This window comes from Arvicanthis niloticus, chromosome 2, assembly GCF_011762505.2.
Source record: "Arvicanthis niloticus isolate mArvNil1 chromosome 2, mArvNil1.pat.X, whole genome shotgun sequence".
NCBI lineage: Eukaryota > Metazoa > Chordata > Mammalia > Rodentia > Muridae > Arvicanthis > Arvicanthis niloticus.
In genome coordinates, this window is record NC_047659.1 from 112938209 (window position 1) to 112958793 (window position 20585).

At 41.8% G+C, this 20585-nt stretch overlaps 1 protein-coding gene across 9 annotated transcripts in view; it reads right to left on the reverse strand.

Annotated features, from left to right (window-relative positions):
• Positions 1 to 6047, reverse strand: part of Kif16b (kinesin family member 16B) — a 291086-nt gene extending 285039 nt beyond the window's left edge. For 3 of the 9 annotated variants that reach the window (XM_076929869.1, XM_076929868.1, XM_076929875.1), the window contains exon 1: positions 5824 to 6001. In XM_076929869.1, the coding sequence (XP_076785984.1) occupies positions 5824 to 5870 (47 nt within the window). In that variant the 5' untranslated portion in view covers positions 5871 to 6001. Of the gene's footprint in view, positions 1 to 5823 lie in introns of all 9 variants that reach the window. The other 6 variants (XM_076929874.1, XM_076929873.1, XM_076929870.1 and 3 more) reach the window with 4 other exon arrangements.
• Positions 6048 to 20585: the final 14538 nt, after the last annotated feature.

The following is a 20585-nucleotide window of genomic DNA, read 5'->3' on the forward strand; positions in this document are numbered from 1 at the left end:
GAGACCCTGCTATGCTAGGCACCAAGTAAAAAGGCCTTCTTCTTGTCCCCATCACTAGATCCCCACATTCTGTCTACCACACTGCCAACTGCAACTCATCAGTCTACCCAAGATCAACCTAGTCATCCAATACAAGCATCTGAATGAAATAACACAATAATGTTGAATAGAAAATAGTGTAGTAAATTGTACAAGGTATGTGTAAATATTTCAGGAGTCCTTTTACAAATCTATAAACCAACAATCTAAAATGTATCTCTCCTTGTGAACCAATCAATAGCAACAGAGGAAAAAGCCCAGATTTGCAAGATAAAGTATCTACAATTATTAGCACATCTTATAAAAACTGACACTTAGGGCAATTAAGGGTCATGCTCAAATTTATGCTAAATGCAACCAAAGGTTTAACTCCAGACTTTCTGCCCTAAGGCTGACTCTCCTAAAGTGTCAAAGGCCCTGAAGGGCCATCAGTGTTTTCAAAAAAAAAAAAAAAATCAGTCATCCCAGCTATTTGGGACCAGGGTAAGAAAGATGGAAAGTTCAAGGTCTACATGGACTACACATCGAGTTCAAACCATCCTGGGCAACCTGCTCAAAATAAAGTGAGACTGAGGCTCTGCCACAGAATTGAAAAACATTAAGAGGCCTGGAGATATAGCTCAGTGATAGAATTATTTGTTCAGATGTGTGGGGCCCTGGGTTCAAGGCCTAGTACTACAAACAAAATAGTAAAAAAAAAAAAAAAAAAAAAAAAAAAAACACTAGGAAGGGAAACTAACCAGAAATGGAAAAGCCCAGTTACTAAATTATCTTGTCTATTATCTCACTCTTTTATATTTGGGGGTGGGACAGGGGTGGGGAGGAGTTGGTATTTTAATACAGGATCTAACTCTGTGGCCTAGGCTGAACTCACACTGGGGATCCTTCTGCCTCAACTTCCAGAGTGCTGGAATTACAAGTGTGAGCCACCATGCCCAGTTTGTCATTTTTTCAAAAAAAAAAAAAAAAAAGGAAAAAGAAAATAGAACCTATAAGATTACAGACAAGCCGGGTGGTGGTGGCCCACGCCTTTAATCCCAGAACTTGGGAGGCAGAGGCAGGCGGATTTCTGAATTCAAGGCCAGCCTGGTCTACAGAGTGAGTTCCAGGACAGCCAGGACTACACAGAGAAACCCTGTCTCGAAAAACAAAGAAACAAAAAAAAAAAAAAAAAAAAAAAAAAAAAAAAAGATTACAGACAAAGGTGAAACAAACAGAAGGCATTAAACAAAAGGAATATAATATATAAAATAATAAAATTCTGCCCATAACAATTATGAGCAAAATTGTGTGGCTACTAATGGCTTATTCCTTTTTTAAAAGTATGGCCCTTCAAAAGCATTGCCAAGCAGTCTGCCATTTATCTATCATGTTCCCTCTCTGCACATCTCCTTTTTCTAAATTTTTAATATGGGAAATTTTAAAAAAGATATATTATGGACACCAGTTTTTTTTCTACTGAAGGTTATTTTTCATTCCACAATAATTACACTGAACTCTCTACTTATAATTATTATAGAGCTATCATATTATAAATGTAATGGATTAGTTTTTCTGTGATTTAGTTTCTTCCATAATTAAACTATGTCCTCTCAAAAAAAAAAAAAGTATGGCCCTTCCTTTGGGCAAGTCAGCTATGTGCTATAGTCAATACTTGTGCATCTAACATTCAGATGCTAAAGCCTTACCAAGCCCCATTGGCATGGTTTTAAATCAGGAAGGCAAAACCCTCCTAAATGGGTTTATCATTCTTATAAAAACAGGCCCAAGAAATTTGCCCCTTGCACCATGTGAGGACGTAGCAAAGTTGACTTCCTCAAACACCCTATGGGCCAGTACCTTGATCTTGGACTTGTCAGCACCCAGAACCATAACGAATCAACGTCTGTTGTTTTCAAGGCACCAGGTGAATTATATTCTGTTATGGCACCATTAACGGACTAAGGCATTGCCTCTCAATCTGCAAAAACAACATAAAAATACGCCTCTACTACTAAAAGTTGTGCAAGGATTTGGTGTTTGTACCAGAGATAGACATACAGCATGCTCTCATAAAGATGTCCCACCGAGCTACAGTGTGAATTCAAGGTCAGACTAGGCAACCTACTCAAAACAGAAAACTGTCTCAACATGTGAAGTAGAAAGACAACTGGGGCTCTGGCTTAGTGGTGTAACACCTGCATTGTGCACACATCCCTGAGTTCCAGTCCTAATGCAGCAAAAGAAAAAGACAAGATCGAAAACAGGAAATGGACAAGGCAGATACTGAATTAGGATCATTGCATTTGGAAATGAGAACCCTGGCCATACAAACCACTAGGCAGTAAAAGTAAACATTGTATCGCGGCTAGGATCAAGTTCACTCAGGGAAGACAGAGGGCGTAGCAGGCTCAGGACTCAGGCAAACTTACATTGACTCCTCTTCTTCAGAAAACTCCAAGTGCACCCTCACTTCATTCCTGGCCTCTTTTTTCCTTTGGTGGCATAGCCTGAAGCTTTCTTACTTGAAATATTAACTAGAAACAAGAGAGACGGGAGAGAAGAGAGAGAGAGACAGACAGACAGACAGAGAAAGAGAGAGAGAAGAAATAGACTTGACAGATAAATATAGATGAATAGATGATTGATAAATTACAAATAGATGAGATAGATTAGATAGATAGATGATAGATTAGATAATAGATAATTGATAGATAGGTGATAGATGACTTCTAGATTATAGACAGGTGATAGAGATAGCAGTTTCCTGAAGTTGTCTCCAACAATCACCCAAAACTCTTCCCAGCCAGAGACAGTAGCTCTAAGAAGCTTTTAAAAATCACACAGCCAAGTTTTTAATCATTAATTTTACAATTATACATGAATGTGACAATTCAAATAGTAGAAGAAAAAAAAAACAACTTTGCATCCTTGCCATCCGTCTTTCTGCACAGAGGCACCACTGTCAGGTGTTTATAAATTGCTCTACAAAGGCAGAGCAGGGTCTCTGTAGTTCTCTCACACATATGTACATGCACTCTAGCCTACTATATGTGTGTATATATGTGTCTTGCTTTTGTCAGTCTCCTAACTTGTAGTTGGCTCATTTACAGTGAACCATCAATTTTTATATATCAATTTTTATTCAATATATGCATAGAATAACTTCAGTCACAGTTTTAACAAATCTCCAGTGTTTCTATATTCTGGTCACTTATGGGTTTTTGGTTTTTTTTTTTTTTTTTAATAGTTGTCCTTACAACAAAGCAGCACCATTCTTATAAACACATCTTGTAGATAAAAATCTGATGCATATATTAAATTTTGACAGATGAAGTTCCCAGAGCAGGGGTAAAAACAGTTATTTCCAATCACCATGATACCTTGCAGGACTTTTGAATTAGGTCAAATACTTTACATTTCCATTAGTGTCTCTCTACTTCACTGCCATTTTCTGGATCACTGGCTCCAGAAACTACTCTTAGGAAAGTTACCAGTATCCTCATCTCTTTGACCAAGAACTGCCTTCATTTTAGTAACCTTTGATACCAACAGCCACTACAGCCTAAAGGGGACTCGTAGCTCCTGCCATGACAATGTGTTGTGCTGGTTCATTTCCATGATAGCAAGCCCTTCTTCTACTTAAAATCTTTTTTTGTTGTTTTTGTTTTTTTGTTTGTTTGTTTTGTTTTGTTTTGTTTTGTTTTCAAGACAGGATTTTCCTATGTAGCCCTGGGTGTCCTAGAACTCACTCTGTAGACCAGGCTGGCCTTGAACTTAGAAATCCACCTGACTCTGCCTCCAAAGTGCTAGGATTAAAGGTGTACACCACCACTGCCCAGCCTACTTGGAATCCTAAGGATAGACATATCCTGCCATCTGATCTCTGAGTCCCATTCTCCTCTATAGACTTTCACATGATAATCCTGGAAGCATCAAGACTTAACCAGGATTCCCACCAATGGCCCCGGAACAGAAACATGATGTTCTTTTCCCCACACTTCAAAGATTCAAGTTAAACAAGCATGCAGCACTCCCTGCCTGAATGCTGAGTTGGAAACTCATACTTACTGCACTGCATGCACATGCACGGTGGAATGGCTAAGAATGCTCTCAACCTCTTTACCTGCTCTCCCCAAATCCTTCCAGCTCTTTGACCACTTAAGCTAATGACTCTCGGAGTCTCCCAATTCCTTCTCCTTCCCATGCAATAAGTTGCCAAATTTTACCAAGATACCAGGGAATTTGTCTTGGTGTATCTACTTCAGCTTCACATTTCCACCCCTTGTCCAAATCACTGCTTCCTTACCTTTTTTCCCAGTCCTGATGTCACCAGCATTACTTGCTGGGCACAGATCTTATCTCTGTCATACTAAAATCATATGGCTTCTGTAATTGCTGCCTGCCTCCATGGGCCTGGACTTGAGGCCGATGCTGACACGGCCGGCACTCAACTCATAGCACCCCTTCCACAAAGTCCAGATTGATGAACCTCATCATCCTTCCCTCATTAGAGAACGGGCTCCTAAAAGACACTTACATTTACCCATATTTAATAAGTGTTTCCTAAAGTTATCTGATACTATCTTCTAGCATGTGTTCATATTGTTCTGGAAAAAAAAGAACTCTTTATAATGTAAATGCTTAAAAAGAAAAACAAACCATTTAAAAGACTTTTCGACTGTATTTATCTTGATGACTGGGTGTGTGATGAAACAAATATTCTCCTGACACAGACACATACACACACACACACCCTAAAAATTTTTAAAGGTAACTTGAAAATCACTCACGCAAAACTCACTGACTTCCAAAAGCGCTGGTATTTAATGATAATGATTCTTCTACTTGAAGACAGAAAAATACATTCAGGAGAGTCCAATAAAACTTTTTGAGTTCTATGATCTTCTGCTCACCCTAACTGGCTGTCAGAACCAAACACTGACCTCCAGAAACTGACAGCATGACTAAGGGAGAAGAGCCATATGGCAAGTCAAATGTCCAAGAACTGAAACAGCAATAAATACAAACAGCTTTGTGTGCCCTGTGCCCGTCAACTTGGAGGGCATTCACTTATATGTATGTCATTCCCTGAAGTTAAGCCCATTTAACTTTCTCAGAAGTTAATTTTCTCAAAGCTTCTTTCTAAACTGATGAGGACGTCACCGAAAATGATTTTCAGCCAATGAAGAGAGTCACGCTGCAAGGCACTACTTTGTAGGAAAATATAAGAGGTTACACACTGTGTTCTCACTTTGTGCCCCCCTTAACATTAGTCAGACACGTGCACGTGACTCTCCTTCAAGGAGTCAAAACTTTGTTGAAGTTTCCTCATCCCCCATGTAAACCTTAACTTATGAACTGCCAACTTACTCTTCAGGCGTTGGGTTCAAGGACCTGAAAAAATCTCTCCCGATTAAAAGGTAGCATGATTAAGAGACTTTTGAGTTGGCACAAATGAGCGTGTGTCTGACAGCTCGGGGAACCCCTCACACTTCCATGATCCCACCCCACCCCCAAGTATTTCAGTTCACCAACGTAGTCTCTTGGTGGTTTTTAAAGGGCAAACAAGCAAGCCTCACGTTCTGGGATAGGGACTGGACATGGAAATCTCCCCGGCCTCGCGAACACTTTCCCTCAGAGTCCCCTTCAATGCGGGAAGACTTTTGCCACTCAGGACCGCCAAAGCGACGGGTACGGCTAGATGGGTCAGGGGTTTGTCCCTTTTAAATCCAGACTGGCCTATGAGCGGAGCTGCTTGGGATTGGGGTGTGGCGAGGGTGGGGGGCAGGAGGCCCCACTCACCTGCGATTCATGGGCCGGACTCTCACGGCCACCTTGACCGATGCCATGGCTCATCCCGGCCGGGCCCGCGGGGGCTTCCACCAGGCCTGCGCCCCGCGGCCGCCGGCCACTCCAGCGACTGTGCCCGCGCCCCCGCCTACTTCCCTCTCACCCGCCCCTCGGCTGGGGCCGACCTGGAGTTGCTAGGCGGCCACACCTGCCAGGCCACTGAGCATGCCCAGAGCGGCTCCGGCCCGCGTGATCCGCGTACCGGGGTTTGGCAGCTGCCTACAGCGCGAAGGGGCGGGGCCCGGAAGTCTGGGCGCCGCCTCTTGGGTGGCCACGCCCCAGCGCAGCCCTGCCTTGAAGTCAATGGCAACCAGCTGTGCGCACTAACTGGGAAAACCAAACCCAGTCAGGCCCAGGAAGATCACTGCGTTTAGAAAATTCTCAAGGAATCCGACGAATGGAATACCAAAAACGAGCTTTGCGACCATTAACATGGATCTGGCTTTATACAGCCCGTGCTAGTCAACTCATCTGTCTTGTTGAGAAGCAAAGGGTCGTGGAGAGCTCTGAGGGACTTCTCTGTTTCTTCAAAAAGTTCTAAGCATGTGTTCTGAACCACACAGTTTAGGGTACCAGGAAAACAAAGGATCGAGGATTTTTAGGCAGATAGAAATGTCGTTAGATTGGTTGAAATCATATCTAAAGGGAATTTTTGCATTTTTTCTACAGTTTAGCAATTTAATTTTAGTCGTTGGGGGAATCAAAAGTGAGAACACCTGCTTTCCTTTTTTTAAGAGCTAAAGCCTCTGGCATCAACAACCTCTTATCGGCCTCTTTTCCTGTAAATTCATTCAATCAAACCTAAGTTTCTACCTGTAAGCCTCAAAGTCATCTGCTGGTCACAAAAACTCCAGTATCAACTCTTATCTTCCTCCTGCCCCAGTCAGAGTGGCTCAAGACTTACAGACCAGCCTTCCTCTAGGACCCTGAACTTCAACCTCTGTACCTGCTGATACAGTTTAAAGCAAGTCTACTGAAGTACTCTTCCTCACCCTCAAGGTCTCTAATGACCCCAGTGGAACATTCTGCACTCAAGATCATCATATCCTCACTATTATTTCACTCCTGGGCAGATAACTCGTGTTCAAATGGACTCCTCTAGAAAGCTTAGATGTGATGGTCCCATAGTCCCTGAGGGAAGCCGAAGCAGGCTCCTGGTTTTCCGCTCCAGCTCCAGTACTAGCTTTGAATCTTCCATTCTGCCTCGCCTGCTAATAAAAAACTCCAAAGGTTTAAGAAATGGATTAAGTGAAATAATATGTCGGCCAATACGTTGCCCACTAGCACCAGGAATCTTCATTTCAAAATCAGCTTTCCTAGAACCCTACAGCCTAGGTTAGAATCAGAGCGTCCCTTTTGTTCCGGATGCTACAATGCCTGAACTCCAGCGCTTTACTGGCTCAGAAATGGGCGCAGTCAACCAATCAAGGGCGGGAAAACGCCGAGAGCTGAAAATGGGGCGCATGCGCAGTAGCAGAGGCTCCGGGCGGGTCCAGGCACAGCGGCTATCCAGACCGCACCCCGCTCTGGCAGCCACGGGCATGGGCGGAGCCGGCCGTATATGGGAGCTGCTTGGGGTCAAACAGTATGAGATGCGCTCTTGGGCGGGCGGAACTTCAACACCCAACAAGCTGTAGAGTCGCTGTGTGCACCAACCAAAAACAGGTGTGCAAACTCTGCACTCAGCTGCTGCAAAATCCACTCCACTCTTAAGGACGACAGTGTTAAGCTGTAGTGTACTTGTTACTGTGATTTCCTGTCCCTGCAGGTTTTGTTTGTCCAGTTTGGGGTTATGCGGGCAGTTCTAACCAGAATTTCCAGCAGCCGACACGTGTTCATTATCCTCTGATTCCAACACATTGCGATAGGACACAAAACCGACAAAGTGCTTCGGCCCACGGAACACAAACAGCAGGCCTGCGGATTTTAAACTAAAAACGGCGAGGTTTCTCGCCAGAAAACTGAACAGCCACCCCTTGATTAATTTACTCTCTGCACTTAGAAAAAGGAGTGAGCCGGAAGGTTTTAAGGGGCTTGCTCATCTTCTCAAATTTCAATGAATCTCTGGTTCCCCCTTTCATTTGTTTCAGTCTTTAGAAATTTTAGACTTTTTAAAGTCTTCCAGGACTTAATCTGCACAGAAGTTTCCTCCGGAAGTCAAGTATGAGGCTAGACACTCACTTGACCAAACACTAAGCACAGCATCAGTAGGTAAGGACACCTGCCAGAACTGTTACTGAGAAGAAACACCAAATAAACTACCTTAAAGTCCCTGAATTTGAATGAGGGGGGGGGAGGGGGGAGGGAATATTACCTCTGTATAGTCGCCCCTAATTTATTTATATATATATATACATATATATATACATGAATAATCTGTAGTAACATCTAAAATTTTGTAGTAACATCAAAATCTTAATTTTGTCATACCAGAAATCACATATATTTTGAGACTGTTGAAGGTCTCTCAAATTGTTCTTCCTTTTTTATTTTGACTTTGAAATTATGTCAGTTGTGAAGCTGATACTATAACTTGTTATTTAACAAAAGTACATACCACTTCATTATATTTATTTTCTATATTTTGGTTCTTGTTCAGAAAAACTGATTTTTGTTTTGGATCTCATATCGTTTACTTTTATGGATTTAAAAATGCTAATCTGAGGCTGAAGAGGTGACTCACCAGTTAAGAGCACTTGCTGCTTTTGCTTTGGGCAGTTTACAACCACCTGTAACCTAGATGATCCAATGTTCTTTTCTGACCTCTGCCAGCACAGGTGCACCACACACACACACACACACACACACACACACACACACACATATTCAAAAGTAAATCTTTAAAAAAAGAGAGAATAGCGCTGTCACCAATCAGGCATGGATATATATGTAAAGAAAGACATGTATGTGTGTGGGGGGGGAGGGTCTATCTGTTTAGCTGTAACGTTCTGAACTTACTGTTGATCTTCTGGCTGGTTCTTAAGCAACCTTATCATTTCCAAATAGGTATCGATGATTTAAAGTCTCTAAGTCTTAGCAGCTTCAAAGTGAGAAATCCCAAAACACCATGTTGACTCCACTTCAAAGCATTTAAAAAACCATCTGGAAAAAAGCATCATCAGAAGGAAGATTCTATAGACCCATTAGCTATACTTTATTCTTTTTCTAGATTCTAGAGAATAAAATTGACTTACTCTTTCGCAAATAGGACATTTTTACAACTTTGATAAACAGGTTTAAATTGGGATGTAAGATGTAACTGACGTCTCATAAACACATCTATTTCATAAGTGCTACATAAATACTGACTATAAGCATCATCCACACAGTGTGCCTAATATCTCATTTTAGGAGTGTCTTACAGGAGAAGCTGCAGATGAATTTAGTTGAGTTGTTCTGGTTAGATTTTTTTTTTTAAACTTAAAAAAAAAAACTTAAAGCTTAGAAGAAGAGCCTGGCGGTGGTGGCGCACGGCTTTAATCCCAGCACTTGGGAGGCAGAGGCAGGTGGATTTCTGAGTTCGAGGCCAGCCTGGTCTACAGAGTGAGTTCCAGGACAGCCAGGACTACACAGAGAAACCCTGTCAAAAAAAAAAAAAAAAAAAAAAAAAAAAGCTTAGAAGAAGAAGAAAAAAAGATAACTTCTATCAGATTGGCAAGTCTGTGGGGGCATTTTCTTGACTAATAACTGACATGGACAAACCCAGCCCAATGTGGTGTCACCGGGGATAGGTAGTCCTAGGTTATATAAGAAAGCAGTATGAGGGCCAGGTGTGCTGTCTCATACCTTCAGTCCCAGCAACTCTGGAGGTAGAGGTAAGAGGATCTCTATGAATTCAAAGCCAGCCTAGTCTACATAGTGAATTCCAAACCAGCCAAGGCTATAAACAAATAAGCAAACAAATAGGTTTTGCAAACTGAGGAGCAAGCCAATAGCAGTATTTCTCCATAGTCTCTCATTCGTTCTCTCTCTCTCTCTCTCTCTCTCTCTCTCTCTCTCTCTCTCTCTTTCTTTTCCTCCCTCCCTCCCTCCTACCCTTCCCCCCTTTCCAGACAGGATTTCTCTGTGTAGCCCTTGCTGTCCTGGAACTTGCACTGTACTCCAGGCTAGCCTTGAACTCACAGAGATCCACCTGCCTCTGCCTGAAGTGCTAGGATTAAAGGCATGTGTCACTACCACCACCACCCAACACCTTCACTTTTCTTAATAATAGACTGTGACCAGAGAGTTTAAGATGAACACACTCTTTCCTCGCTAACTTGCTTTTTGTCATGCTGTTTTATCACGGAAACAAACCAAGATGACAGCTAACCAATAAACAAAAGTACTTTCTTGGTTTTCAAAAACTGTACAATAATTTCACAAACAGAAATGTTAGACACCAAATGCAAATGCAAATCCAGCATGATTTTTATTTCCTAAGTTATGAAACTTAAAGAAGTGGTTAGACTCTATAAACATACTAAATCAAAAAAAAAAAAAAAAACTGGTAATTTGAAACATGTAAAGTCTGAAAGAAAACCTAGGCAATAAGGTAACTGTAATGATAACCAACCCCCCACCCCCCAAAAAAAGAAAGTCATGGTTAGTAATTTCAGTGAAGCTATAAGCAGGTTACCATGAATACCAGTTTTCTTTTAGAGCAAAGTGAATGAAGAAATTGCAGCAGATTCAATTTAATAGAAATGATCACCCTAAATTATAGTCATTTCATATACTAAGATGAAAAAGATTGTTTTCAATTGCATGTAACTATACCTATGGTCAAAAATGGTTCAGAATTGATAGACTTCACAGAGTTGGTGGCAGCATCTCACCTCCTTAAGGGCAAGAAAACACATTTATTTCCCCCGCAAAAGGTAAGGGAAGAGTCTCATGGATAAAGCATTCTAAAGACAGGCCTTACAGAAGAGATGGAATTTGAACTGCCAAGATGAGTGAGAAAAGAAATGTTGAGACAAAAGAAATAATAATGTTCAACTCAGATAAATGTTCAGAGTTGGGAAAACACATCTAACTTCTCAAACACTTAGAAAGCCCCGTTACCTGAAACAGAGCATGAGAGTTAAAAAATAATCACACAAATTACAGTTGTAGTTCAATGGTAAAGCCATTGCTTAGCATATCAAAATCCTGGGTTCTATTTCCTGCACCAAAATGTAAAAATAGTCAAAATTTTCTCCTTGCCCAGCAGGCAGGCCTTGTGGTATCAGTCTGATATAGAATCCATCTCTGCACGTCTTCACAGCTGGTTGTGCAACTTTCTTTGGCTCACAGAGTGCAGCTGGGTTAACTTCATGTGATTTGTAAACCTTGGCCTCGAGAGGCTTTGCATGCTTCAAAATTCATGTTCCATGACCCCAGCTGCTATTCCGTGGGCAAGTTCAGGGCAGCCTGCTGGATGATTACATGACTCAATCCAACCTAGCCATGCAGCCAGTAACCAGCCAAGCACCAGGCTTGTGAAGAGGCCTGCTACCCAAGAACCCTGGTCCCAGGTAAATTAGGAACAGATCACGTGTTGCTGAAAGATGATGAGAATGACTGACCCACCTAGACTAACAGAGTTATCACACTGACCAGTAGCCGTTGTTGAAGCCACTGGGATTTCAGGCGTGTGTTGCTGGACGTATAAAAGTCGGTTCAGTAATTGGTAATCTTGTTGAAATAGGAATAATAGAAAAACAGGCAAGCAGGGCCCCTCCTCAGATTTCTTTAGAATTAGAGCTGAAATTTCAAACTCTTCATGGTCACTTGTTCCTTTCTTCTTGAAGATACCAAGGCAAAATGACCTTAGAAACCTCTTTTCTCACCCAGCTTTGGAACCTCAGTCAGTGAAGCATATTTCTGGAAGCATGCTCACTGCACACAGGCTGTGTTGCTGTCTACAAATCTGTCACCCAGCCAGAATGCCCTCTCTCCTCCTCCTGATGGTCCTTTGCTTGGGCTTTGCCTTCCTGGACCTCTCCACTGAGTCAGCTCTCAGCGATCACTCTCTGCTCCACATGCTCTTCTGTACAACTGGTCTTGCTCATTTGTGACTTGCTGAACCAACCCACAATTTCTTTTCTGAGACAAGGTGTAGCCCAGACTAGCCTGGAACTTTCGATCTGATTGCCTCAGCCTCCCCAGCTTCATTGGTATATTTTTAAAATATTTCTATACCTTTATCTTTCTGTATCTCTCCTCCAATAAGTTGCAAGGCCTTTAAGGATACAGTATGTGTCTTACAATTCTCTATGCTGCCACCTTTGTAAGTAGTTAACTTGACAATTAGCAAAACTAATAAGCTCATTACACCATTCTGTTTCTGTAGGTGGCCAATGTATATATGTGTAAATTTTCTACGTGATGATTTCCTGGCCTATTTTGTCCCTTTTTCTTATTTTTAAGTGGCCCATAACATTAAGGTTGTGCCATTTGTTGCTGTCAAGCTTAATTAAGCCCATTATAATTCATTAACCCCTGTGCTTGCTTTTTAATTAACATTGATTAACACAAACAAGTACAAAATAGGCCATCAGCACTTTCCAGAAGTGCTGATTCTGATTGTATTGGTAATTCAATACAGTGTTGAAGATGGCAGGATAGTAATTTGTACTCTCTTTACACGAGGAGATGAATGCTGTGGTGTAAAAGGAAGCCAAGACAGAGAACACTCGGCTCATCTATTTCACCTGATAAGACCTTTGCCCACCGATCCTTGCTATGGTGGCTTAAACCTTGGATAAGATTGCCAGTGCCAAGGAACTTGCCTAATTGCATTCCTGGGACAAATACGGGAGATGTTTCAAAGCTGACAGATGGGTGGTAGATGGTCCAGTCATAGCAAACCAGCCCCTCGGGTGCATGAGAGACAACTAGAGGCCGAAATCTCATTTTGTAGTTCTGGGATCAAGTCCAGAGTTTGATTGCAACAGGTTAAGTGGTGGAAATGCACTACAATGAGGACCCCAGAGAACATGACTCAAAAAAAAAAAAAAAAAGAAAGAAAAAAAAAACTTGAAGTGAAAGAACAACCTAGAAAATATTATCCTTGCCTATCTAAAAACACTTCCACCAAAAAGTATCCTATGTTCCAGATGGTGTTTGGGTACTCTTTCTTCTGTGTCAGAGGTCGTGTATAACCGTCAGTATGTCTCAACGAAAGTCCACCATGCTGGTATGTAAAAAGGTCTCTTGGCCAGAAAAGGATAGACACTTGTTTGGAGTTCTGAATGTTTCCAGGAAGAAATGCACGCTGCTCAGAAGCTACAATGTTTGTTCTGTGTGTAAAGTAAGTTCAGTGAGCTTCTTTCTGCTCCACTGCACTCCAGGGAAGCGTTCACAGAACTGACACCATCCAAATCAATTGAGCCTGATCAGCTGACTAGATAATGAGGTCATGGGATGCTTGTAGCTCAGGGTTCTGAACCACGAAAATATGATATAGATGCCATTCATATTCTGGAAAAGAGTGTCCCTGTATAATCTGGGTGCTTCAAGTCACTGTTAAGAATCATTAACATGCCTTAGATCACAAGCCATGAGGACACCTTTGTGACTCACAAAGTAGAAATCTGCCAGGTGAGAAAGATGTGGAAATTTGCCAAGGGCCATAGAGCTTCAAAGTATTGAATCTCTCGTCTAAGCCAGATGTCTGCATCTTGGAGGCTCAGACATTCTTCAGTGCCTTCTCCTCAGCAGAGACGAGCTGGAGAAATTTCTAGAAACAGAAAAGTAGCTGTCAGAAGCAAAACAGAATAAAGATAGAAGAAAAATAACACACAAATGCACAATGACACAAAGGAGCAGAGTTACATGTGGCATTGGTCACCATCCCCTTGGATATATGAAGCATTCCTCCCTGCCATTACCAAATACCACACTCAGGTGTCCCAGCAGAGTATATAAGTCATGTCACAGAGTATATAAGTCACAGAGTATATAAGCAGAGTATATAAGTCACTCTTTCCCAGCGTCTCAGTCTCAGTCTCCCTCCCCCACTCCCCTGGATATATGTATAAACCATACTAAGACTTTTTTTTCTTCTTACTTTTAAAGAAGATATAAAATACATTTAGTGGGGAGCATAAAATACAAATGGATAAATGGTTTCACATGAATATACTTTTCTGCTATAGAAAAACATCTGACACTAGGTCATGACACTATGAAGAATAAAGGGTTATTTGCCTCACAGAAGAGCAGGGATTCAAAAGCATAAAGTCTGTACTGTCTTAGCTTCTCAAGGAACCCTCAGCCTCTTCAGCTCAGGAACATTCCAAAGACAAAGAAAACACACTCAGCTCCTGAATAATAGCATCATCACTCTGTAAACCCACTACCCAAACAGTTCCCATTGGGCTTTACTTCCCAAGGCCTCTTGAAACTAAGCACTAGCATAAATGTCTATGGTGCAACCTCTACCCAAGCCATAGTAATAACCAGGCAATCACCATTCAGATGAGATTCCAAACAGTGCACCACAAATAATAGTAATAATAGTAATAGTAATAATAATAATATAAAACAACAAAAATAATTCCCTTGAGGTACAGGATTTTAGTTGTAAGCTCAGGTATAGAAGAACTATTTTAAGACAGTAATAGGCATATATTTTAAATTACACTTCTACAAACTTTGACAAATGCAGATGGCGGCGTGGCTCCTAAGGATCAAGCTATATAAAGATACCTTCACCCGCCAAAATCCCCCAGGCCCTTTGTAGAGCTTTCCCTCTAATCCAACTCCCTAGCAATCAACAATCTGTTTTCTGTGTTTCCATGGTTTATTTTTTTTTTCTAGAATAACATGTAAATTGAATCATAGAATGCATGCCTTTTTGGAGTTTGGCTTTGCATAATGCATTTGAAATGCATCCGTATTGTTGGATGTACCCGTGGCTCCTTCTGTTACTGAATTTAATTATACCACAGTCTGTTTAGTAGCTCACCAGTCAGAGGACATTTGGTTTATTTCCAGTTCTGAGCAATTATGAATAAAGCCATTATAAATGGTCACACACTGGGTTTTGTGCAAGCCTAAAGTATTCATTTCTTTGTCACAAAATTCTAGGAAGTAGCATTTCTCAATCTATGCTAAATGTATGTTTAGCTGTTTCTTGTAAGCAAAATCATTCTCCAGATTAGAGTAAATCGTTTTGGCCATTTTGTACCCCTCTCAACAATGTATGAGTATTTTAGACAAAAAACACATTCAGGCACAGGCGTGTGCATGCACATACATGTGTGCATATATGTGCATTTATGGTAATAGACATAGGCCTAGTGCTTTGATTATGCTAGGTAAGTGATCTACCATCAAGCTACATCCCCAGGTCATCAATTTTTCAGAGACTTGTTATTTGGTCTAGCTGGTCTCGAATTTATGATCTTCCTGCCTAGGCCTCCCCAGCATTGAGGTTATATGCCACACACAGTTCAATTGTACCACATTCTCACCAGCACTTGACATGCTAATTTTTATAGCCACTTTATTAGAGATAAGGTGCAGATTTTGGAAGGTGAACATGCTTATAAAATGGATTGATGTCTTCAGAGAAGACTTGAAATTGTAATTAAATCTGTTTATATAAGAGCAACCTGGACCCCATTAATTGGCAGCTTACATTAATGATCATATCTGGAGCTACTTTTATTCATTCATCCCAACTTTGATCAGTGTTTATATATCTACAAGTATCAATGCTAATAACATGTTTGTTAAAGGCAGAATTCCTGTCTACACCCTTCTTGGCATTTCCTGAAGGTTCTGCCTAGTGATTATAACTCCTCAATACCTTTGGGATATTGAAAGCAATGAACAACCTTCCTCTAACCACCATTTGAAGTATATTTTCTGTACTCAAAAAATGAAACATTTTTCCAGCTTCTGTTTTCAAGGATATGCTTATCAAAAACTCTCCTAGGAGACTAGAAGAAAATGGGAAAAATACATCATTTCAGTTAAAAAAACGTATTACTTAGGGGTGGGTGACTTGCTAGGGAATTCAGTAGCTGCCCTGCCTTTCCCACAACAGGCTCAGAGCATTGCTCTTCGCTATGAGGAACCACTGCCGATTTTCTCTCAATCAGGACCCATGCAGAGAGAACCTTGTCCTCTTGGATTTGTCACGTAAGTTCCTCCTGGTCTAATGCCACTTGTCTCTGGAGCTCTTTGCTAACTACTTACCCATATGCTGGTTCCAGTGAATTGCATACACGCAATCCTTCCCCTATCCTCTTCTCCTTGAATGGGTGGGGGGTCCCCTGGGTATCTCCTCCACCCTGATACTTCAAGTCTCTGTGAGGCTAGGCACTTCCTCTCCTACTGAGGACAGACAAGGCAGCCTAGCTAGTAGAATGCATCCCACATATAGGCAACTGCTTTGGGGATATCCCCCATTCCAGTTGTTCAGGACCCACATAAAGACCAAGCTGCACATCTGCTACATATGAGTGGGGAGGCCTAGGTTCAGCCCATGTATGTTGTTTGTTTGTTTGTTTGTTTGTTTGTTTGTTTTTCGACAGGGTTTCTCTGTATAGCCCTGGCTGTCCTGGAACTCACCCTGTAGACCAGGCTGGCCTCAAACTCAGAAATCCGCCTGCCTCTGCCTCCCAAGTGCTGGGATTAAAGCTGTGCGCCACCACTGCCCGGCCCCTGTATGTTCTTTGGTTGGTGGTTCAGACTCTGAGTATCCCTAGGATCCAGGTTAATTGACTCTGTTGGTCTTCCCATGTAGTTTTTATCTCCTCTGGGACCCACAGTACTTCCTCATATTCTTCCATAAAAGTCCCCAAGGCCCATTCACTGTTGGTATCTATCTGACTCACCTTCTGGGTGGAGTCTCTCAGAGGACAACATGCTCTTGTCGGAGAGCAAAACAGACTATCATTAATAGTGTTAGGGATTGGTGCTTGCCCATGGGATGGGTCTCAAGTTAAGCTGGTTATTGGTTGGCCATTCCTTCAGTCTCCATTCCATCCCCCATCCCTGCATTTCTTGTAGACAGGATCAATTTGGGGTTGGAAGTTTTGTGGGTGAGTTGGTGTCCCTATCACTCTACTGGGATTCCTGCCTGGCTACAAGAAGTGGCCTCTTCAGGTTCCATATCCCCAATGCTGTGAGTCATAGCTAAGTCTACCCCTATTGATTCTTGGGTGCTTTACTTATCCCAGGTCTCTGTCTTGTCCTAGAAATGCCCCCTATGCCCTCTCCCTGTCAGTTGCGGATTTGCATTATATTCATGGCCATCTATCCATCTCTCCTGTCCTTCCCCTCGCCTAATCCTGAATGACCCCCCCCCATTCCCTTACCCCTACTACCTCCTTCCCAGTTCCCTCCCTCCATCTGAATGCTTCTGTAAGGCAACAGACACTGTCAATAAGACAAATTAGCAGCCCACAGATTGGGAAAGGATTTTCATCAACCCTACATCGGATCAAGGCCTAATATCCAAAACTTACAAAGAACTCAAGAAGTTAGACACCCACAACCCAAATGGCCCAATTTAAAAAATGGGGTACCGAACTAAACAAAAATTCTGAACAGAGGAATCTCAAATGGCTGAGAAATACTTAAAGAAATGTCCAAAGTCCTTAGTCATCAGGGAAATGTTCAAGAAGACTTTGAGGTTCCATCATACACCCATCAGAAAAGCTAAGATCAAAAACTCAAGAGACAGCACATGCTGGCAAGGATGTGGAGCTGGTGAGAGTACAACTTGTACAATCACTTTGGAAATCAATTTGGCGATTTCTCAAAAGACTGGGAATAGTTCTACCTCAAGACCTAGCTATCCCATTCCTGAGCATACCCAAAAGATGCTCCAACATCCCACAAGGACACTTGTTCAACTATGTTCATAATAACTTTATTTGTAATAGCCAGAAACTGGAAACAACTTAGATGTGCTTCAACTGAAGAATGAATAAAGAAAATGGAATCTACACAATGGAATACCATTTAGCTATTAAAAACAAAGACATAATAAATTTTACAAGCAAATGGATGGAACTTGAGAATATCATCCTGAGTGAGGTAACCAAGTTATAAAAAGACACGCATGGTATGTTCTCACTTATAAGTGAATATTAGCCATAAAATACAGGATACCCACAAATCCACAGACCCAAAGAAGCTAAACAAGAAGGAAGACCCAAGAGAGGAAGCTTGAATCTTACTTGGAAGGAGGAATAAAATAGTCAGATAGATTTTTTTAAATTTAGTTCTTAGTTTAGTTTGGTTGGTGTTTGTTTATTTGTTTAAAAAAACATTATCTTCTTTCTCAGTGATTAATAAATTTCATCCTGTATCTTCCTTAACTCCTCAGACTTTCCCTTTACTTTTATTTAGCCTGGGCACCAGTACCCCCTCCCCATGTGATTTGACATCTTGGCTGCATCATAGAAAAAAAAGGAAGCAATTCTGTCACATAAAGTGGGTATAAGTGGGTATGTCTTATTCTAATCTCTATCTGACATATCCTATACTACTGCTGTTATTACCTATTATACTTCATAGGTACTGTCTGCAGCCCATCTGCCAGTGATTCAAGCACTGACTGCAGTTCAGTGCAGCTCATCTGCCAAGGGGATTCAAGCAATCAGACTGTCTGACTACAGCCTAGACATAGAATCATGCTCAACAGGGAACACAGGTAATGTTAGGAGACCGGTGCAGTCTGAGTTCTGAGTATAACTACTGAGAGAGTTTTTAAAGGGGCAACTAAATGAACATGAGATTAGGAGAGTGGGTCCTAATTCCACGTGACTGATATCCTTGTCAGAGAAACACAGTCAGAAGAAAGAGGAGAAAACATAAAAGGTAGCCACCTGAAGACAAAGAAGAAATCTAGGAGGAAACAAATCCTGAGGACTCCTTGATCTCTAACTTTTGGCCTGTATGATTGTGAATAAATACATTTTTAGCATTGAGACTACTCAGTCTCTAGAACTTTGTTATAATAGTGGCAGCAAATTAATTCAGACATACAGGCCTTAATCAGTTGCAAGTCTTTCCTTGCAAGTCTTAGTCATGTAGTCTAGACCACCGTCTTAGGTCATGTCCCCTAGACTGCTGCTTTGGTGAACTGCTGTATCAGGTATGCTAGGAATGTTCACACAAGTAATAATAGGTAGATAGACTCCCCAACCTGTAGGTTGGACTCTAACTAAATTATTATATAATGCCATTGGAGGCCTCATTTGGGGGTTATATAGCTGATATGGCCTTCAGGATCATACAGATTGAAGCAAGAGAGCTGAGCCTTCATCTCCTCGATGTGCCAAAAACTTGGCCTAAAGTAAAATGAGGAATCTCTGTATATCTAAGGGCAGTTGCTGAGAGGGTGTTGACTGAAATTCAGCAGTAGCCATGCTCTGGTCAATAATCTCCAGAAACACCTCTTAGAGAGGTATGACCTAGAATGGCAAAGAGACTTTACATACATAAAACAATTGATAATTTCTCTTAGTAGCAACCACTGAAGCCACCCATCTCCAACCATTATCATGCCACTGTCTTCACAATTTGAACTTCTAGGAGAGAGGCTGTTCAACCTGGCCTTGGTCAGCTCCTTGCCCTTTGGATGAAGTCCCTCCAAGGATATGCAACATGTTATAGTGCACAGTTCTGAAAGGCCAGTAGAGATGTCATCCTAAGAAATGGAATAAATACTGGGCTGGCAAATGTGGCATGTCCGTGGAGTGTCGGGCTGTGGACATGGAGGTCTGATCTCCATTCAACCTGCACCCTTCAGTCATGTACACAGGTGGGCATGATAAACAGGCCCCAGGCCCTAGAGAGATTTACATACTAATTAAGTACCTGAAGGCCATAGGGTGGAGCCAAATAAGCATTCCTCCCCAGTCCCTCCCCCCTCTCTCTTTCCCTATTTAACTCAGGTCTGCCCTGAGTTTTGTGGTGTGCATCCAGATCCAGCTACCATCTGCCATGCCAATAAAACAGTTTTGGAAACCCAAGGACTCTCTCGGAGCCTTGAGGAGCCGTAGAGAGGCCTTAGTGAGCAGCTGGGCCTAACTTCCAGCTGGAGGAACCCAGGGCATTCCCAGCCAACTACACACAGTGTGGTGTGAGGAACCCTGGGTTCCTCAGCCAATTTTACCTACAGTGGAGCCCTCTTGGTTTGAATGTACTAAGCAAGTAGAGTGAACTCATAAAATTTGCTTTACAGCAGCTTCTTGGAAGCTGTTGAGAACAGACCCCCACCCCCATCACAGTCTGTTTTGAATTTTTCACTTCATTTCACTGATAATACTAGAAACAGAAAGGTCACAAGTACCCCTCTCTTTATGACTTAAAATGTAGAAATAGAAATGTAGAAATAGCAGGGTTCTGTTGAAGCCTATGAAGGGAAAGATACTTGCTATTGGCCAAAAGAGTGGAATCTGAGATCTGTCTCTGATCCTTGGCAGAGACATGACTATGATCTTCAAAGATTACAACATCATCTACTACAGTCTCCTTCTTCAAGAGTTAACTCAGCTGGCTGTCAATCACTAGGCCAAGAGATCACTCCCCAGGGAAGCTGATTCACCTCAAGACTTGTTAAGGTGAAGGGAGGAATAGTTATCCTATTAAGGAGATAATGTACTTACGCTTCCCAGAGACGCTTCTCTGGATCTATCTGCTTACAAAACTTCTGCCATGCCTCTCTGCTGAATCCTACCTGGTTTTCTGAGTTCTAACAACAACAACAACAAAAGCATAAC